This window comes from Agelaius phoeniceus, chromosome 1, assembly GCF_051311805.1.
Source record: "Agelaius phoeniceus isolate bAgePho1 chromosome 1, bAgePho1.hap1, whole genome shotgun sequence".
NCBI classification, from domain to species: Eukaryota; Metazoa; Chordata; class Aves; order Passeriformes; family Icteridae; genus Agelaius; species Agelaius phoeniceus.
In genome coordinates this window covers 81,729,726-81,751,606 of record NC_135265.1, presented here as the reverse complement: position 1 = coordinate 81,751,606, position 21,881 = coordinate 81,729,726, and the positions used below count along the sequence as shown (strand labels likewise).

At 37.9% G+C, this 21,881-nt stretch overlaps 1 protein-coding gene across 11 annotated transcripts in view; it reads right to left on the bottom strand.

Annotated features, from left to right (window-relative positions):
• Positions 1–21,881, bottom strand: part of CTNND2 (catenin delta 2) — a 638,012-nt gene that overhangs the window by 74,094 nt on the left and 542,037 nt on the right. For all 11 annotated transcript variants that reach the window (XM_077182185.1, XM_077182224.1, XM_077182172.1 and 8 more), the window contains 2 exons: positions 18,843–19,028; positions 8,819–8,992 (listed from right to left, as the gene is read on the bottom strand). In XM_077182185.1, coding sequence (XP_077038300.1) covers positions 8,819–8,992; positions 18,843–19,028 — 360 coding nt within the window. The remainder of the gene's footprint in view (positions 1–8,818; positions 8,993–18,842; positions 19,029–21,881) is intronic.

The window sequence follows — 21,881 nt, the reverse complement described above, 5'->3', positions numbered from 1 at the left end:
ATTATGCTGCACTGTGTGGATTTCAGGAAAGCTCAAATGGAGGTGCCTCAAAAAGCTATTTCATTCTTACAGAGAATGGAGAAATTGATTCAGCCCTGTGTACACTGATGATCCTTCTGTTTGCCTAAAGCCATCGTGTGGTGCCTGCATTTCCACATTGTGGGTCAATTGCTAATACGAGCTCAGTGTAGCATAAAAGCGAAGAGATGAAAAAATCATAAAAAAGAAAAGAGACAAAGGGTTTGTTGCCTATCAGTAAGTAAATGAGGCACTCTGCTAATACACTTAATCATCCTGTTACTGCACAAATCAGTGCCAGTGTCAACGATCAAATAGCTGTTCAGTTTGTATAGCAAAAGCGTTCCTGTGGGAACAGCAAACACTTTAGCAGCAACAAGCAGCCAGAAAATAAAATAAAATCATTGTTGCTGCATCAGATTGAGGCTAAATTATCAGAGACAAGCACAGGAGCCGAAGTCTCCTGCATGAATACACTTTACCAATAATGGAATCTGGGGGGCATAACTACTACACATCCCTTTGAGGGTACAGAGTAGAGCTCTATGTCCACTTTCATAAATAGCTTCCTTTTTATTTTCATCACAGTAATTAGGTAGAAAAATAGAGTAAACTTGCAAATTATTTTTTTGTTTGTCAGATACCATCTGCACAAGTGAATGCCTCTAGGGATTTAGGATTATATTAGGCTGAAACTCAAGAAAAGAGTAATTACTCTAGATAAAACTCAATTATATTTTCCAGAAAAATTTAAAAGCACGTATTCACTTAACTCCTTCTGGTGTTTCATATGGTTTTCTTTATTTCTCTATGAAGCAGGAACACAGGAGACCAAACTGAACAATGAAGAAATTTCCATCATAAAATGAGAAAGAAGAAAACTACCAAAATAAATTCCCCCCCTAAAAATGCAAGAAATACCAACAACTGTATACACTTGACATTTTGAATGGATTCACTTTCCTCTCACTGACATCAGTGCTCCCGAAGTATCTGCAGAATATTTCATCCCATACTTCAGCTTTGACTAGAATTTGGATTGTACTGGTACAGTTCAACACTGTGACCCAAAGACTATTGAGTTACTGAATACTAAAAGGAACTACTGAGACATAAACCACAACATGAAAGCTAAATCAGGGGAGCAGGCATGACACAGCAAACTAAATTACTTGGCAAATTATAGTACCAGGAAGATTAGAGAGACTTGAGGTCTGCTAGGAAAGGCTTAGAAAGAGTCCATGCTAACAGTAGTAAAATAGCAGACCATGAAAGAGAACTGAATGTGAAATAATCAAAGATCAGTGAGTAATTAAAGACTAATATTCCTCTCTGTCTGATCAGACTCAATGTAATATACCTATCAGGAAAAAAGGAAAATATTTTTATATTCAAAAATTACAGATCTACTTTACTCAAAAAACTCTATTGGGATCCCTAAGAAGTCACACCACCTGACAGACAGCAAAGCACTGAAATCTTGGTTAACTCTCTGCAGTTTCTGAAGAGAGCAGAAAGAGACATCCCAAGGACTTCTTGTCCCAGTTGTGGTGTTCTGCTCTCAGAAATGATCCTATCTGGTATACTACTAGCAAGTTCTCTACATCTTTGTGTTGGGACAAGAGTAAAATATTAACTGGTTACTCTTTTGCTCCACAACCTTGGTCAAGATTAAAGAGAAAGGAAAAAATACAGTGGGTAAAGATACAAAGTTAAGTAAATAAACTAGAGAAAAATAAGTGTTAACAGATGTTACCTTAAACAGGAAGGCAAAACTGATAAGGAACTGCCTTTGCACCTCATCATTCCTGGTTCTGCAGAACAAGTAGGTGTTATGTTTCCAAAATCATCTGAGAACTTCTATGAGCAGTTTTCCAAACATTGTAACTAATATAATTAAAAAAGAAAAGATTTGGGACAAAAGTGGTACATCTCACGGGAAGAAAAGTGCTTATAGTAAGGGATTACCTTGAACATGAAGGCACTATGAACTACTGTGCTCCCATTCCATATACAGATGACCATGCTAATTTCCTTATGATGTCTATGATACAAGTGTTTGCAGCAGCAGGTCTTGTTTTTTAAATATTGTCCTGTCCCTTCAATTTTGTCTTCTGTCCTCTAGAGCCAATACATCTCCAGTGTATTAACAATTTATGTACTTATACAATCCAATGTATTTAACAATTGATGCTGCCTCATTAATGAGCTGTTTCTACCAGGTAAGAATTCCTGACAGAACAAAGCATTGGAATTCCTGACAGAATAAAGCATTGGTTATTTTAAAAATTGACTTTGTTGATCACATATTAAGTTATAAATGGTCTTCTGCATCCTATCACATAAAGATTCACAATACTATTATTTAGGAGAAAATGAAAGCAAGCCTTTTCACTGTAATCCAAGAAAACTTTCTCCTGGAACAGCCTGATGAAACTTCAAAGGGTTAATACATAAATAACTAAAGTAATCAGAAAAGTCTGGCAAGGAACCCACAATATGTCCTTGCCTGATAAGAGAAGATTGATAACCTAGATGTCTGCAGCTTTAAAAACTAATTACTCATTATCTTCAAGAGTGTGCATGGCAAGGAGCTTGAAACTCTTTCTCATACAGACTCTTTGAAACAGCTGCACTGACCTTGTGCCTAAAATGGTCTCTTTTATGTTTTCAGTTTCCTTATCTAATAATTTACTTAATGGAGCTCTTGCTCCTATGAGAGTCCAATTTCCCTCAGCATGGAATTAACAAAAAAAATGCAGTTGCTTGTCTAAGAAACGAAGACCACGATAGCATCTAGCCTATCTCAAGAGATCAGGCCAATGACCCATAAACACCACTCACATGGGTATTGTACCTGTATATTAGGGATCAAAGGCAGGGACATTCAGCAGTCTGACCAAAGAGCTCCTCATTCCCTGCTGAGTATGATCAAACATGGAACAGAAAGGAGAGGCACTAGAAAGAACCATCCAAGGAATGCTAGAGTTTCATGAGACTGATACTGACCTCAACAGAGCAACACTTGCTCCTCATGTTACAGTCAAAGGATAAGAAAGGAGGAAGCTCAGCAGAATGGCTACCTTGGACTTGCAGAGGACAAACTTTGGGCTGTGTAGGAGACTGGTTCACAGAGTATCTTGGGAGACAGTACTGAAGGGCAAAGAAGTCCAGGAAGGCTAGACATTGTTCAAGTAGGAAATCTTAAAAGCTTGTTCCAGTTGTTGAGAGGAAGGAGTCATCCCTGTATGTTAAAAGACGAGCTGGTGGGGAAAAGCAGCAGCCTGGTTGAACAAAGGTGGAGCTCAGAAGAAAACGAACAGAGCTTTTCCCTCCCCTTCAGAAGAAGGGAGCTCAGGAGGACTACATGGATGTTCTGAGGTTTCAGGGAGAAAATCAGAAGGGCCAAAGTCCAGCTAGAACTAAATCTGGCTACTGCTGTAAAAGACGACAAAAATTTAAATTTCTATAAATACAGCACCAACAAAAAGAAGGCTAAGGAGAATCTCAATCCTTTATTGGATGCAGGGAGAAACACAGTGACAGGGGATGAGGAAAAGGCTGAGGTACCAAATGCTTCTTGTCCTTGGATCACAACACCCCTGGGCAGCGCCACAGGCTGGGGGCAGAGTGGCTGGAAAGTGGCCCAGTGAAAAAGGACCTGAGTGAAAAAGGACCTGAGTGAAAAAGGACCTTGACAGTGGCTGAACACAATCCAATGTGTGTCCAGGTGGCCAAAAAGGCCAAGGGCATCCTGACCTGTATCAGCAATAGTGTGGAAAAGGAAGTTGGCCATCCTGTCATTAAAGCAGATGAGGGAGTTCCTAAAGCCTGTAATTAACTGAGACAGGAGACTGAGTGCACAGAAGGGACTAAGCAAGGCTCAGAGCAGGTGTGCTATCGGTTCCAATTTAAGCCAGAAGAAATAAAGTAAATCTTGTTTCCTGGTTTTAAAAGATAGGTTTTGCCTATGTAAGTAATGATAGTATTTTTTTAAACAATCATCTGAATGAAGATTTTATTTTTAATGTTTGACAAAACTAAGGAAATGCCACTTGTGGTGACAACATTGTGTTACAACCACATGTAACAACAAAGGTTATGTAAGACCAGAGGCAATGGGCAATAACAAACACAGGACTTTTGCAAAAAGCAGGAATTGCTTCTTCACTTGTGAGGGGGACTGAACACCAGCACAGGTTGCCCAGAGAGGTTGTAGAGTCTCCAGTCTTGGAGACATTCAGAAAACCATCTGGACATGGTCCCAGGCAATTGCCTCTAGGTGGCCTTGCTTAAGCAGGGGGTTGGACCCGGTGACCTCCAGAGGTCCCTGCCAACCTGAGCTCCTTTGTGATTCTAGGAGTTCAGAGCAACAGGTCTTGCAATATTGCAGTAATGTCTGGCAGATAAACTGACATCAACCTAAACTCAGCTGTCAGATACATACAGACACAGTAATAAGGAGATATCCTAGTATTTCCTTTCTTCCTGAGAGGATAATTTTATTCAGAAGGGACATAACCTTGGATGCTTGACACTGTTAACTCGAGGACATTTTGCATATAACTTTTTACAGGCTCAGGAGATTTAATGTGTTAATAGCCAATTGACCAAGGTGAAAACTAAAAAGAACTTGCCACTTTTATTTTTACCATCTGAGGAGAAGTATTAATGCCAGACTACATATAAAAAGATAATCTTTTACAGGATTGCTCTTGTAATTTTAAACCATGTAATTTTTTCAATCCAAGGCATTAAAATAAAAAAAAATGTGAGGTTGTAGAAAGAACTTCTGGTTTGAAGAGTTATAATGGGAGAGATTTCTTAATAAGCAGGCAATTGTCTTCAGAATAGAGCTGGGAGAGTCAGAAAGTCTCCTTTTTTCTTATTCTATATTTTTGCACAAATTTGGTTAAACACAAATTAAGTGGCAAAGAAAAATAACAGAGCTCCCAGTGAAAGTTAATACCTAATGGGAAATAAAGAGTTTGCACTGCTTCCAAAGGCATGTCTCAAACCTTATTTGTTCAGGGAAAACTCCAGCTAAGATTGATGAGGAAAGTGTTTCCCTAGCTTTATTATTTCATATTTCTAAGCAGCTTTAATATTCAAGTTCACATCAAGTATAATTACAAAAAGCCTATTCTTTGAAAAAAAAAAATCTTAGCGAGGCAATGAGAGGAAGCAAAGCCTAACCCAATGGCCACGCTTTTCACGTGTTGCTCCTTCTACCTGCAGGATGATCAGGATATCATGAAACTACTGTGGTTATGATCTGATGGGACAAAATGTTTTGGGAAGCAATAACTTCTTTAAAACAGTAACCCTTGCAGTCCCATGTAGCAGCTGAGCTCAGCAGAAGGTAGTGAGTGGGTGCAGATCCAGGGCTGACAAACTGCCCCATTGCTGTCAGGCAGCAGCACTGCACTTGGAATGTGCATTATGGCAGTCACCAACCCTGTCAGGAGGGGGACATGCAGTGACCCCTAGCTGGTGTCACAGGTCACTGTGCAGGGCAACAATTGGACCTTAGGCAATGTGATACTCTGGCAATGATGTAGATAATGCTAATTTGTCCAGTTTTTCCAAAAGACTTACATATTGGCTGTCTCCATAGACATTATTCTAAAAGGGCCAATCCTATTTTTCATGGATGCATCAAGTAAGCACATGAACAAAAAAGATATCTCTGTGTGCATATGCATGTAATTTTCCATGACAAAGATGGTTCTTCTCCTTCAGATTCCAATACCAGTGTCCTCCTTATGTGATGACATCTTGATGCAGAACAGTGAGATGAACAAATGTCTGTGTTTATCTGAAAGAGTCTCTTCCAAAATGAGTTCTGCTTTGTATATAAGCTGGCAATCTTTTTCAAAACCAGAATATACACCAAAGTCAAGATACGCAGTCATAAATTATGCCAGGTTAAATTTTCACATCGAAAATACTCTTCCTCATACTTCAAAATCAGTATCCTGTTTTATTGACAAATCTTCATTTGGATCAGCTAATGTATTTGCCACCAAGATGCTCCTTTTCTGGTTTGTTACTGTGTAATAAACTGTGCCTGGTGTAATAATAATTGCACCGACCAAATATTTCATTGGTCATTATAAAAAACTCCCAAGTTTTACTTTGCAGATGGGTAATACATGTCAAGACTTTAGTCCTAAGTGTTTCATTTTGACATAGAAAAATTGTCTGTAAATATAAGTATGTCCCACTTTGTTCTTTTATGTTAGTATTTGGCTTTAGAAGGAATTCCTGCAACTGAAGCAGTGCTAAAATTGTCCTACAGATTATGTTTCACCATGTGCATGTGTTGATTTTATGTGTATGTATCCCTGAGAAACTATACACCCTGAAATAATGAAAACTTTCAGCCTTTCTGAGCTATTAATCCTTAAAGCTACATACTGCTGCTTTCTTTTTGTGCCTGAAATTCTCCAAAGCAGTCTAGGGGATTTAGACACATATCGTCTGTTAATTCTAGCGGTAGACATTTATCTAAATCCCCTACATAACTTTTTATTTTTTAAAAATTACCCAGGCTTCCTTTTATCTGCTCACTTTCTCTCTGTAATAGCACTGGCTAAGCACTGCCTGTGTTAAAAATATTACCTCTTGGCCACCCAAGAGGATTAGACAGCTTTGTACCAGAGGAACCAAAAGGGTGAAACAGCTCGGAAAGAATTGTGGAAGTGTATCAACTGCATTGTATTTTTTTCCAGAAGAGACTGTATCTTCAGTAGTGTGTGAGCACACCTGGTAGGCTGGGTGCTTCATATAGTCTGTGATTCTTCTGGTATTAAAATAATGCTAATTGGAAAAAGCCCACAACTGCTATTGCTATTGTTATTAATAGCAACATTGTTTATCTTCATACAGTTTGCTCTTCTCTCTTTCAGTTTTAAGTTTCAGTAATCATAAAGTTCTTAAAGAATTCAAGTAAAAAAAAAATAATTTCCATTCTTTATAAAATTACCATTTCTTGGAGGAACTAAAAAAATTAAAATCTCCCTGAGGAATAACCTCTTCTTTTAAGAGTTTTCTATCTTTTATTTCAGTCATTTTATATCTGGACTGCAGCAGTGGAAAAGAGAGGTCAAAAGGTGGAAACATCAATGCTTATGTAATCCCCAAAGAGGATTACTCCCCTCACAAAAATGGCTAGTATGACATGTGAAATTAAGGATATTCATTCTGTGTCTGCACATCCCTTGTAATAGAATTGGTGAATCTTTAGAAAAATAGAGCAATATGAGAACAACCCAGCTTTTCCCATGGTATCAGCACAGATAGTATTAAAGTCCAAAACCAGTTTTTCTAAGCCAGCACTTGCCAAAGAGCTCTGCAGAGCCTCCCTTCCTCTCACTGTACACTTCTGCCAACTAAAGGATGACAGGTATACAGATTTATTAGAAATGGGAGAAGGGACACCACTTGGATTTTAGCACTTCCATTAGTCCTGGCAAACATGCATGCATTGTTTTCTCATTTGGACCAGGACTACACCCATTCCCAGATGGATAGTACACATTTATTGCATTTTGCTGCCAGGATTACACCATCTGAAGCAGTCTAAAACATGAGAATAATAAAACCATAATGATTTTCAGGCACAGTGCTACATAGGACAAAAATCACTGAACAGATACTTTGTTAAATCTTTTTACGTGCCACTGAATGCAACAGTCAATGACATATTATAAATCTGGTGGAACACCATTATAAAAAAACCCCCAAAAACATGATATGTCTTGGAAGAGCTAGTGAGTGTGCCAACCCAACTTCCAATAAAATTTTATGTGAAAAAGAAAACAACTTCTTAGTGCCAGTGCTAATATTTCAAAATGAATGCCTAATTAAATTGGTATTTACATATCACATACAAAGGCCCAACTGCTTAAAACCCAACAGGATACCTTTTGAGACATAACTTTGATCAGTGCATTTCCCTGTACATGACTGTTTTCATTGTAAATGAGAAAAATTCCTACTGAGAGTTAATTTAAAATCAATGCCTTATAGTTACACCATAGGATTACACAGTTAGTACTTTCAGCCAATTAAACCAGTTTACCACCAGGAAAGTTGTCCTAAAAAGTAAAGGAAGTTCAATGTTGAATTTTACTGATCTGTTCTAAATTTGAAAGCATTTTCTTAAATATTTTACTGGACATACTGAAAATAATACATAAAAGAAAAATGGTGCTTTTTGAACTGAAAAAATAGGATTAGCTGGAATAGAGTGCCTTGATTGCACATTTCCTCACTCATTGTATATAATTAATCATATTATGAATGCATTTTAATAATGCCTTATTTTTAAAAAAGTAGATGCTAAGATTACTTGGTGTCACATCATTTATATCTTGCTCTGCCGTGCCCTGCCTTCTCCTAAGGGACAGAATGTCAACCAGTTTCTGCAGTGACAAAACAATATGGATTCATTTGATTGCCACTGGTGGCATTTTTGGCTCATTTTTCATGGCTCTGTCACCCAGGTTCATCAAGAACTGCTTCTCCTTATTCTCTATATTTGGATATTGGTTTTCCGTGGCAATTTTTCATACTTGACTTGACCGATGTGATCTTTGCTGCTGTACGCTGACATTTGCTATGATATGAGTACCTAGGACTTGAAATACTGTCTCAGATTTGACTTCAGATAGTTCTATGAGAACAGAAGGTTATTCCACTACCAGAAGCAATTAGATACATTTATATCACCAGCCTGCTGTCAGCTGTAGGTTCAGAACTGAAGAGGAAATACGTATTGGGTTAATATTCCTACCTTCCAACTCCCAGCAGCCAAGTTCTGCAGTGCCCCCGCTGCCCCCTCCAGCGTGTCTGGATTTGAGCACTCAGAAAGAAGTGTGAGGTAGGGTTTGACTATTGAAGGGTGCCACAGCATCTGGATTCCTTTGGGTGGTTCTGCACAGTCTGGGAGAGGTCCTACGCCATCCCACTGTTGGAAAGCACAAATCAGATTGTCAGCAAGGAACAGTGAAATACATTTGAGAATTGCCTCAGTTGAAACTATAACATCTGTGAAGGCATCTGCCCATAAACAGATGTTCTCAATGTTTGCACATCATGTGATTCTTCATGGAGGAACCAAATTTCCTACTCAGCATTCCATATAGACGAACTATAAGATTGGCAGAAATCCCAATGTTTTAGCTAGCTGAAAAAACAAAAACACTTTTCAATGTATGTATTTTTTTTGTGTGTGGGAACAGAAGCCAAATGAACATTATCATAAGAGGCAAATCTAGAACTTGCATGGGGAGAAGAGATTTTCTTTTCACATCCTTCTCAGTTCTCCACATTGTCTGTCTTCCCATGAGAGGAAAAACAACACAAAATGCTACTATGAAAAACAGAATCATTCAAGGCCATGAGCCCTCTGTCCCATGAAAGGCACAAGTGTGACAAGTCTTCTTCAATGGCACAACTTCTGGCTTCTCACAATGAGAGTGCAGGAGGGATCAGCCAGCCAGCTGTGTGGTCTGAGACTCCAATGCAACTGGTAGAATCAGCCCTCACAAAACATGCTGTTGCTCTCATCAGATGCAGGGTATTACTGTGAAAATAAACCTAAGTCTGATATCCAAAATGTGCAATATTTAAACCTGAACAAATGGTAGGTTATTGCAAAAACCCACTCTTACCAGAAATAACTATATTCCAGGAGGACAGGGATTCTCCTCTCCACTGGAGCACACAATACTTGCACCTACGTACGAAACATCTCAAAGGAAAATACACAGACTTTTTTTTTGCCTTTTAAACAAAAGTAAGATGTGGAATGCACTTTCAATAAAATTTTAAATAGAAATCTACTTATATATTTATTGTATATTCTGTTTTGTTTTGTACAGATAAATAGATTTTAATAATTCATGGCACTAATGCAACTGTTAGAAACAAGTCTTAACTTTTTAAGAAATACCTTTTCTAACACTTCTGATATGTCCACATTGTGCAACGGAATAAAAAGTAAACCTTTTAGTACCTTCGGTGAGAGGCTACTGTGCCTATATAAACAGAAAATCTGTACCATAACATTAACATCTACTAAACTGATAGCATAAGTCAAATTAATTCTTGGTTTAAATCTGCAACAGTTAATTTAACTAGTTGTGAGTGTAAAATAATACTTGCACTGGAAAAGACCTAGAACCTCTTGTTTTCAGAAAGTATCAACCATCATTTTATTTACACTAACTTTAAAAATAAAATATATATATTTTAAGGGTCAATCAACCAAGTCTTCCCTAATAACAACTAACCCAATTTCAACAAGGTTTTGTGTGATTAATGTCTTTAGGAATGAAACCTGCTATTCTTTTCTAAATTAAATCAGAACAAACACCAAATTGGAAAGCTAGAGGAACCATTTCATACACATGAGCAGTTACCAGAAAGCAGCTCAGGTGTGAAACTCACTATGCTGGACAAATGTTACCATAGTTTAAAAGAACTGGCACAGCAATGCCCAGTGGTGGTTGAGAAAGTAGAGGACAAATGCCTTCTGGAGAAAGAATGCATTCAAATGACACTATTATGGGGCTGTGTCTTTGAGATTTTTAATGCATTTCTGCCTTTAAACCAATAGATTGTTTTCAGTGCATGTGACTCAATTCTTCTTTTTCCTCCTTATAAATCACCAGCCTTGCTAGAAATGAGTTCTTTTCAGCTCATAAAAAATACATTAAAGCCTGCTTCTTATTTTAACTCTCAGAATTCAATCATTCACACTGTCAGATTTTTTTGAAAACAAATGAGAGACATATCTTACAGGTCAAATCTGACTTCACACCAGGTTTAGGTTTTGCACCTTAGTAAGACCACTAATGAATGACTTGTGATGTCCAAGGGCACCAGTTCAAGTCTTCACTTGTCTCATTCCAACTTACATGAATTATGCATTATGCAACTAAATAGTGTTTGTACAGGGTATATTATTTCAAGGACAAAGCACATGAAATGCATCAAATGTACCAGATCTACCCATATGAGGGGGTATATGCCTATGTGGGGGTATGAGGTTTTTTTATGCTCAGCTATTTACATTTGTATGATCCCAAGGACTACTGAAAATCAGCTGAAATAAATAGAGCTCCATATATATGTTCATGCTGTGCTGGTACATATAAAGCACTGGAAATGATCTAGCAGATAAATTAATATTTAATGTTCTTTTGCTATTCTGCCCAGTAATGAGAAAACATTAAAAAAAAAAAAAGGAAACAAATTACTGCTTTTCCCTGCCCTCCTTGCAACTCACTTTCAGCATGATTACATTAATTTATCACCAACTGTGAGGGAAGACCTTTTTCCCAAGATGCTGTGATGCCTTAGAGTCCATGTAATGATGATGAAAATCTTTGGTACCACACATGCATGTGCAGTGAAAGCACAGGAAATTCAGTCACCCTGGAAAACGTCCTGCAGTGCTCTTCACATGTGGTGCGTGTGCCCAGCGCAGCTGAGCGGCGGCACAGGGAGGGTGGCACTGCTCACCACGCTGCGCTGGTTTAGGCTGGGTAATTACCTTCACAGTAGTTGGTACAGAGCCATGTTTTCAATTTGGGCTGGAAACAGCCTTGAGAACCCAGGGATGTTTTAGTCACAGCTGAGTAGCACTGACACTCACACTGAGTAGCACAGCCTTTTCTGCTCCTCATCCCATCCCACCAGCGAGGAGAATGGGGATGCACAGAGCTGGGAGGGAGTACAGTAAGAAGGACAGCTGACTCCAGCTGACCAAGGGACATTCCATACCACATGGTGTCATGCTCAGAATACAAAGCTATGGGGAAGAAGAAGGAAGGGAGGACATTTTCATAGGGTTTGTTTACCCAAATCACAGTTATGCATGTGGAGCCCTGCTTTCCTGGGGATGGCTGAAGATGGGAAATGTTCATGCTTGCCCATGGGAAGTGGTGAATGAATTCCTTCCTTTGCTTTGCTTCCTTGTGGGGCTTTTGCTTTCCCCATTAAACTGCTTTTACCTCAACCCACACATCTTCTCACTTTCACTGTTCTTCACCCCCACCCACTGGGTTAGGGCTGTGTGGGTTTGGTTGCTGACTGGGGTTAAACCACGACACCGCTGGCTGCTGTGTCTGTGGCAGCATCTTCACTGTAGGGCTTGGTGGCTCCTGGTGTCTTCTGTGTAGCTGAGACCAGTGCCTGAAGCAGTGCAGCCCAACTGCTGCAGGGCACACAGAACTGACATGGGTAAGCAAAGAGGCTATTGCAAAAGAGATTCATTTGCCTGATATCTCCATTCATTTATTTCGTATTTCATAAACATCAACTGCCTGAGCAAAAAAAAAAAGGTATTTTTCCCTGGGTGGTATTAGAGTCCATATCTAAAGTAGTGGTTAAGGCATGGCAGAAGTTGCTTTGCAGTTTGCATTGCTAAATATTAATGAGCTGTGGCAGCATCCTCACCCAGTAAACACCTCTACCCAGTAAGTTACTGGAAGAGTTACTGTACTGTTGCTGTCCATCAGGGATGATCAAGAAGGTCTATTTGAAATAGACTGAGGCTGCAGTAGGAGCCTCTGAAAAAGAGGAAAACATGCAATTACTCTTCCTAGCTTATACTGAGGAAGAAAAAAAAAAAAATTCATAAACAAATATTCCTTCCAGGCTTCCCTCCTTCAGCTGAAATTACCCACATATATTGTGGTTGAAGCTGACAAACTGCTTGTTACGTGGGTGAGATACAAATCTCTCATTTCCTGACACTGGTGCAAAAAAAAAAAAGAAAGTCTAGAAAAATAAAGAGTCGAATACCAAGATCTTTTAAGAACAACAGACTTTTGATAGTTAAAGTACTCCAATAAAATTTCCAAATTTTCATAATTGTAAGGAACTTTGAGAGGAGAAAAAGATCACTCATTGAGATGCTTTCCAGTGCTGCACAATAGATTATCTACCACTACCTTCTCATTTTAATGAAAGTAAATCCAAATTTATAGTGCAATTGTACTAAATACCTGGGAAGGCTTCAGCTCAGCAAGAGACGTATATTCTGCAGATTTTAGGGTTTGTACTAACAACCTAAAATTGTTGGGGTTTGCACTAACAACCTCAAAATGTTGGGGTTTGCTTTTAAATTGGTATCACATAACCATAGGTTTTCCTGTGAAAACAAAAACCCAGTATTTGATTTAAATCTGTTACATATGAATACTTCCTTTACCCCAGTCTGTACAAAATACCACTACTAAAAAAATTCTAGGAAAAAATTAAAACAAACCCCAGCAATGTCTAAAACCATCTAGACCACTCTCCAATGATCCCAGACATTTGGTATAGTATGATAACACTGTAGCTATGCTCCTTGAAGCAGCAGTGACAAAATTCACATGAGCAATTACACAGTGCTTACTAAAACCATCTTTGAAATGACAAAGACTTTTAAATTTACAGGCTCCCTAAGAAGACATTGATATCTCATCCTGCATGTCTTAGTGGCTGTGACAGTCTCTGCCAGCTCTCCCTAGACAGGTCAGTCCAATAACCTCTTTGGACAGCTTTGTCCAAGAGGTGAATTGGCCAATGCTAAACAAAGAGCAGAAACTAGAAATTCAGCAACAAAAAATACAACCAAGTCACAGAGCTTGATTTCAGAATCCATCTACCTGGCACTAAGCAGGCAGGTATACCACTGTTTACATCAAGTCAAACCTCAGTTTAGATATCCAGGCCTAAATAAAGGTAGTGAACATAAGTGCAGGTGTTAACTGACACAGAGACTACAGGAGCATGGTGGGAGAGAGCAGAGCTCATTGCATAAATAAAGGTACCCTTCCCAGTTTGATGCAACATTTACAACATTATAGAAAAGGTGTTTGCAATGCTTTCAAAACATTTCAATGTATTGAATAATTATAATTAATTTCAGATATTAATAAACCTAAATTGTACTTTACATTATACATTACACTCTTAAAAGAATTGCCACTGCCTTTTTTCAACTTTTTAATATTATGCTTAATATTAGCTAAGAAAAAAATAGTAATTCAGTCTGTACATTTTCTCTTTGCTGTGGTAACAAAAAACCAGTGATAACAGCAAAAACAGACCCTTCCCAAATAAAGGGGGATGGAGTTAAAGCTGCATGCCCTTCTCCTCTCCACAGAAAGCTGAAGCTAATTGGCTTTGCAGTATGTTCCACGAACTGACAAATACAAATTATATTTAATAACTCTGCAGTTTTGACTTTGGAAACAAATTGGCCATACATGACACTGAGAGGCTCACAGAGTATCTGGCAAGATGCTGTGTTGGCAAGCAAGAAAGCAGAAATGTTTTCCAAAAGTCTCTGTAAGGAATTGCTCAGGACAGTTGATTCTTGCTACTCAACATCTGACATAACCACCTTGTGCAAGATGAAGAAGCAACAAGTGGAAATAATATTCCTTCTGAACAAGAATGTATTGGCAACACAGCTTTTCATTCCTAATCACAGTTCATGTTAGTGGTTAAACCCAGGACCTGCCACCATTTCTCTGTTTCTGGGCTTATTAGATAGGTATGGCTTGGTAGAGCATGAAGCACACTTGGTAAAATAGTGGTTTCACCACATGAAAAGACTTATCTGGTAGGTTTATTTTTTATGCTTTTTGAAATATTATTGCCTTAAACCTTCTATTTCACATAGATAGAAGAATTTATAGGACATTTAGCAAGCATGCTAAAGAAGCGTGCCAGTCAATTCTTAATGATATATAACTTGAAATGTTGCTGTTATAGCTTAAGGCTCCTGACAGAAGGTGAAAAAGAAGGTCAGGCTCATTTCAGAAGTGTCACTTCCAATCAAAAAACAGACTTTGGGCTAGATTCTGGTTTGACAAGAATGATCACAGATGGGGAACTCAAGATGAGCATGAAGCCAAGAAGTCAACTTTTTTCTCTTAGAGAAGAAAGGAAAAGAAATGAAATTGTGCCACATGTATACATAATGGGCTGTGTAACAAGAAATAAATAAGGATTAATGACAACTCCCTGGCATTTTTTTAACTGAAGTTGGACCATACACCTGATTTGTCCTAACTGCTTTTTGTCATAATCCTCATTTCTCATACAGCTCAAAGAATAGATCTGTAGGCAGCAGTGAGCATGCCAGCAGCATGAACAGCATTTTCAGCAATGGAAGAATCAGTTTCCATTTGAAAAGTGACACAATACAAGGCAGAGAGGTTGATGTCTACAAGGTCCTAGTCAGGGATGAAGGGGTCTGAGACTGGAGAGCTTATTGGGGTGAGTGTTCGTACCAGCTGATCACAGGTAAGCAGCAGAGAAAAACTAACAAAACAGCAGAGAATTACAGTCCTAGAGGTTTGAGACAGAAGCCAAGTGAGCTTCTCTTATTTTTTCTGAGGCCTTAACAGAAGTTTTGATTTCTGTGTTTCCATAAATAAAACCAGTGCTATACCTAGATTTTATCACAAACCTTCAGAAGGTTTGGCCATCTTCTAACATTTAATTTGTGCAACAAAGCAGATGCCTCAGAAACCTCTTTCAGCTCTGAAAAACAGTTGTGGGCTCTTTTAACACCACTGACCTTTATTCTGATATGTGGAGAATACTTTCTTCCTGTGATCCTAAGGGAATTCCTTAAGTAAAGTAATTTGCAAGGTGTCATTAGACCTATGATCTGAACAAAGACAAATCTCTTACTTGATTCCAAGATGCACAGAAGTTGCCATTATAGACAACTGATAGACAACTGGCATCATTAATAAAAAATAAATTTCAGTTTATTCTTGAAAGGCCTTTGAAAGAAGCCACATTTTATACTACCACTCAATTCTGTTCTTTGCTTTAAGTAATTTACATGTGACTACACCTGAAACATAACTTGAGAAAAAAATTGGGATACTTGCTCCATAAATCATAAACCAAAGAAATGAACTTGTACTTTCTTTGTAGAGAAAATACATGAGAAAGTGACTTTAATGTCAAACTTCTCCTGTTTTATGGCTTAAGAAACAAAATCCCCTGTTCTGTGAAGGATTTTTTGTAAGTACAGAAAAGTGCATCTTCATCCACATTCTTTGTCTAAAATTATACATCTGTTTTTCTTTTGCAACTACAATAATTTTGCTACTATTTTTTTTACAAAGACTTTTATCCAAAAATTAAAGACTACCTCATAAATGCACAATGAAGTTCAAGTAAATACACATAAAAATGAAGAAACTAAGTTACAGTGATAGTGTAATAGGAAAATTTCAAAACCGCATTCACTTAAATCTGAACAATTTTCTTCCACACTGTTTTGTACATCTTATATTCTGAGAAGAACTGAAACAGCAATTTTGTTTTGCAAAAACCCCGTGGGCTGCCAATAAAAGAAAAAAACCCTATACCCTGAACACATATCTTGTGGGGACATAAAATGTAGCAACATAGAGTGGATGCCACTCCCCTGTACTGTGGTGTCACAACTGACAGAGATATGCCTGTGCCCTGGGCTTGACCTGAAAAGATAAAACTCATAAGTATTAAAGGAGCCACAAAGACAAAGAAGCAGAAAGAACAGGTCTTTTCACACAATTGGACAATTGTGTCCAGACTGGACAAGTACCTCTGAACATACTTCTGTACTTATTTTTTGCAAAATAAATTGACAAAAAGGTTAAATTTACCTTTATCACAGTTTATTTTATGCTATTAATATAAATGTGGTCACATGAAAAATATTGCTTTTCTTTTCCATTTTTGAGGGTAAGTTGGGAGAGTTGTTTCTGGCACAGTGATCTTGCTGCTGTTGTTTTTAGTGGCACTCTAGTTAACTTGATAATATATTAAATTGATAATATACTTCAAATCATTTGGAATGTTCAACAGCAATTGAGGATTATGGGGTGAAAATAACCTGCAGAAGGCTCACAAGGCCCCCTTAAAATTCCTGAACTGAATAATATCCACATGTGACACCTTGAATATGGCAAAATGAAGTAGGATGTCTGGATTTAAAGGAAATTAGATGAAAGAAGAAAACACTATTAGAAAAATGTTTTTAATACTTGTAATATAAAGCAGTCCTATGCACAACAGAATCAGTTCTGGAAAGAATAAATTTATGTCCTTGCCACAGAAAATCCTAGTGATCATAAACCTGAAAAATATGTGTGTAGTTTTATTGTTCTTTAGACTTTAAAAATTATATAAAACTCTTCCATGAGGCCAACACTAACAGCTCTGAGGAGATCTTTACCATGCAACATGCTGATAATGACCACTTATAGAAATAGACAAAAAATATCTAAGAGCAGGCAAAAGCATGCACATTGTAAAGGTAATTGGCCAAAAGAGCTCAGTTCTTTGGCCTGGAGGAGCAAAAAAATGTTTTTAAGGGAACCATTACAGTACAGAGAGGCCCCATGGGAATACTGAAAGAGTCAACAGTACAGAGTTAAAAGCATGACTGTGAGATCCAAAAGTCACAGAAGAAAGAGAAGAGGAAGACTTAGAAAGCCTTTAGCTAGTGAGTGTGTGTGCATGTGTTAGTAAACAGAGCACCAGAGAGCAAGCCAAGCTGCAGTGTGACACATTCATCCCCAGACATGCTATTTTTTGCTCATGCACTTTGAATAACTGCAAGCACAGTGTGTGAGAACTGTTAATTCAGTAACAGGGATGATGACTACTTCATGGGATAAAATTAGTTTGCTTCAACACTTACAATCTCACTGTAGCCTAACACAGGAATCCCAACAAAAGGCCATAATAAATTCAAGTTATCTGATGATAGGGTGTTTAACCACAAGAGTAGGTGAAATAAGTCTTACTAGTAATGAGTGCTGCATTTTTCAGTATCCAAGCTTTAGCTTAGTAGTGTTGCTAGAACCTTTCCACATCAACACAAATTGGCTTCAGGAACTCAGGAATATTTTCAGTACTGGTTGACATAATTTATTACCCTGTGCACTTAATTGCTTACTCAAATAAATATTTTCTTTGAGCAATCTGAAACAGAAATAAACTACAATGCAAAAAAGTGAGTAAGTGTAGGAAGAGGTGGAAAACTTACTACTGCCAGCACAGGCTGTCTGAAAAAGTCCATAAATCAGTAGCCATTCTTATTCCTATTTGCTGTGTGTACAGTGTCTTTCTCTGCAATACAACTGTTAGTATTCCCCAAATTATAAGGTCTTAATAGGATAAAAAAAGGAGATAAATACACTTTAACAATCAACCCACCCAAAATGATAACCTGTCAAATAACTTGAGGAAGCAATCAAGGCTTAGCTTTTCACTTTTTCTTTGGTAACAACATAAAATATATCAAAATATGAATGCTTTTATAACATTCACTCATATTACTTGATTCAGTCCTGTACAGTTTTCTTTCAGTGTGTAGAGACATGGTACAAGACTAACTTTGAGGAAAGTGAGTGTATATATACAAGCCTGATGTTTGTTTGCATTAAAGCCTTTCTACACACACGTGGCTCCGTGGAATTGCAGTGTAAAGTATATGCAGATTACACTTTTCATTAGAAATGGCTTCCTTTCAAAGAGCATTTTATGGTATTTATGGCATTCACAGTGTACCCATGACTACAGTTTCCAGGAGCACCACATAATGTACAATTTCTCAAGCAAACATATTTTATTACTCCAGAGCCATATTCTACTTTAAGCTCTCAGCTAATTAACAAGGACAACAGTTTTGTATACTATGTGTCACGCATTTAATTTCTAATACAGTGCATTAATTATTTATATTTTAAATGATGGGCACTTCAACTACTCACAACACAGCTGCAAAAAACTTTCATTACCTGATCTTGTGATTTCTTTTTCTTCTTCTTCTTCCCCCAGCACCCTGAACTCTCTGCATCTTTTCCATTGGCATCACCACAGAGTAATCCATCAAGTTCATCTGTTCCCATCTGCTGTCCCTGAGATGTTTCTGCAGCTAGCCTGTATGAGAGGTTCCTCAAAATGCACACACAGTTTTCAACGGTCTGAAAAGTATGACAAAAAGAAAAATACAGAAAACAAAACCAGAGAGAGATTAAAATCCTCCCCTTGCTCACTCTGAATATGAAGCAGAAGGAATGTCATCTATCTTTGAATGCGCCTTTTCCCAGCACAATTCTTATGTGCACATTTCTGAGTGCTCCCCAGGTAATCACAGGTTAAGAGACTCAGAAATTTTTATGGTAACAAAGCAGTGGTCTGAACAATACTTTACTGGGAGTTTTTTTATTGTTTTTCTGAATTTCACACTGGAGCCCCATGTGAAACAGATGTTGAGGTAAAAAGCGATCAAGAGAACCTGAACACTCCAAATGTCAGAAAACTCCCACCTCAGTGAATAGAAAATGCTACAAACAGAAAGTGGTAATAGATCCTGGGTTTTGTCCTTTTAAAACCAGAAATAACCTTTTTTTTCTGGCAGAAATTCTATGTAAATTGCCATAAAATTTGGTCTGAGTTCCATTTCACAAGTACTTGTAGCATGAACAGATGATGTTTCTCCAGTCCCAGAAGTAGGACTAGAAATCTGTCTTGCTGCTTTTACTGCTTCTAGCCAGGCTGCAGATACCTTGTGTGCAGCCTTTCCCTTTCATCCATTTATCCCCCTAATAGGTTGTGCCTTCTGTAGAAGATGCAAGCAGGAATCCATAAATGGATGAGACCCAGTGGAGGAAAATTCACATGTAATTCAACCTAATTTCTCCAAGTCTAAAAGAAGTTCAGTTTAGACGTGAAACCTGCTCATTTAGTTGGTTCAATTTGGTTTGATTATCCCTAATAAGAAGGATATGAGCTTAATTTTCTCCCCACAAGGAAAGCATGGTTAAAAAAGCCATTCTCTATCTATTTATATTTATTTCAACTGTTTCTAATGCTCTGTGGACATAAAAAGCAATAGCCACTACATCCCAGCTCTTTTGCTCCATTAACCCAGAATGGAATGACTGTGAGGTTTTCAGCTCTACCCTACTCTGCCATATTCACCAGTGAGGCAAACAGATGGGGCTTCATTTCCTTCCATGTATGGCATGAGCTTCTGCCAGGTATGCACTCAGCACATGCTTTTTGTGATGACACAAAGCTCCAGAGGTGACATCGAATTCAGATTCATCTAAACAGGAACACTTATGTATCTGTTTTCTAACATAGATGAAATGTCACAATTTTGCAATACGTTTGTACTGATTTGAAATTTCTGCCAAATACATAAACACATGTAGAAATATGTATGTGTGTGTGTCTGTGTCTAAAGTGCTCTTAGTGCAGCTTTCACAGCTGAAAGCTTTGCAAACATCACAGTGACCATAATTATTTTTCAAAGTTTGCTACTTCTTTGGTTTTTTTTTTTAACATGCATTTTATTCACTTTTGATATAGCATGCTGAAGTTAAAGCTTTGCATCTGTTGATTAGAATACTAAACTTTGATTTTCCTTTTAATAAATCATAGTTTTTGCATTTGAAATTCTCATTTTGTGGAAAACATAAGCTGAGTCATCACAAGGACAATGTTACCTTAAACTAAAAACTGATAAGCAAACTTCCAAGGCTCAAATTCAATCAACACCTTCTCTATTAATGTGAACTCCTACAAGCCAAGAAAGCTGGTTCGAACCACAAAACTGGACAGACTTCACCCCTCCTTGACTTTCAAGGATCCTTGAGTTCCTTATTCTATTTTCAGTTTCATCATAAAGGGGCTAGGTACAAGTTCACTAGCTTTTCTACTCTAGCTACTTTTAAGCTACTCTGAAGCTAATGAAGTCAAAAACACCCCTGTATTTGGGGGCTGCTCTGCAGGAAGTAGTGGGGGCTGGCAACAGCCAAGTTTGCCCCAAACCCTGCTGCCAGGTGTTTTGCCTGCCTTGTAGGTTGGTGTCCTTTGAGCATCCCTCTACTAAACTTCTATTAATGGAACATTGATTACAGGGTAATGGGTTGTGAGATTTTTTGGGTGTTTTGAGGGTTTTTTTTCATTAAAAAAAAAAAAAAAAAGCCATGCTGTTAGCCCAGCACCTCATGCTATGAACCTCTCTATATTCCTCTCTCTGTCCCCTGAATTCACAGGCAAATTTCCCCTATTTGATTCAGATGGTAGCCAGAGACTCCTGGAGATTATTCCTCTCAAATCTATAAACCCATGGGGGTCCACAGACAACTCTGTGAAGTAGTATTTGGAAATACAAGCCCAGTGGGCTTTAAAACCTTGCTGCATAAAAGGCTGCTCTCCTGCAATTCCTAGGGGTTTGCAAATGGACCAAGGTTGCCCTAGAGCAGCCACTGTAATTAATTTAGCACCATTTACCGAAAGCAAAAGAAACTGGCCTTTTTCTTCTTCTCTGGAATACTTTAATGCATTACAAATCTTCAATTTGTAAATGCTTGGAGTCTTTTTAATTAGGGAGTGTCTTTCACCTCTGGAGAAGCTTGTTCATATCCTAGCATTTTAAGAGAAGTAAAGTTGACATAATGAGGCATCTTAACACAGTTGTTATTGAAAGCATTCATTGATCCTCTTCAAAGAAGAAATAATGTTGGTTTTACTGCAAAACTGCCTATTAATTGTCCAATTCTTTTTTGCTTGTTTGCCTTGTAAGCCTACCTCACTCTCATTAGCTCTCATACTGGGTACTAAAAATCAATTTTAAGGTAAAACTGGCAGAGCAATGTAAGGAACTTTACACAGAATATGATATATTTTCTCTTAAACCAGTATCATACTTTCTACTTCAATAATTCAACAGAGAGGATGACATGCTTACCAGTGCACCCTACACCGGTACAAATACAATGCTTAGCACATGAAAATAAACAGCTCAGCAGAAAAAAAAAAAAAAG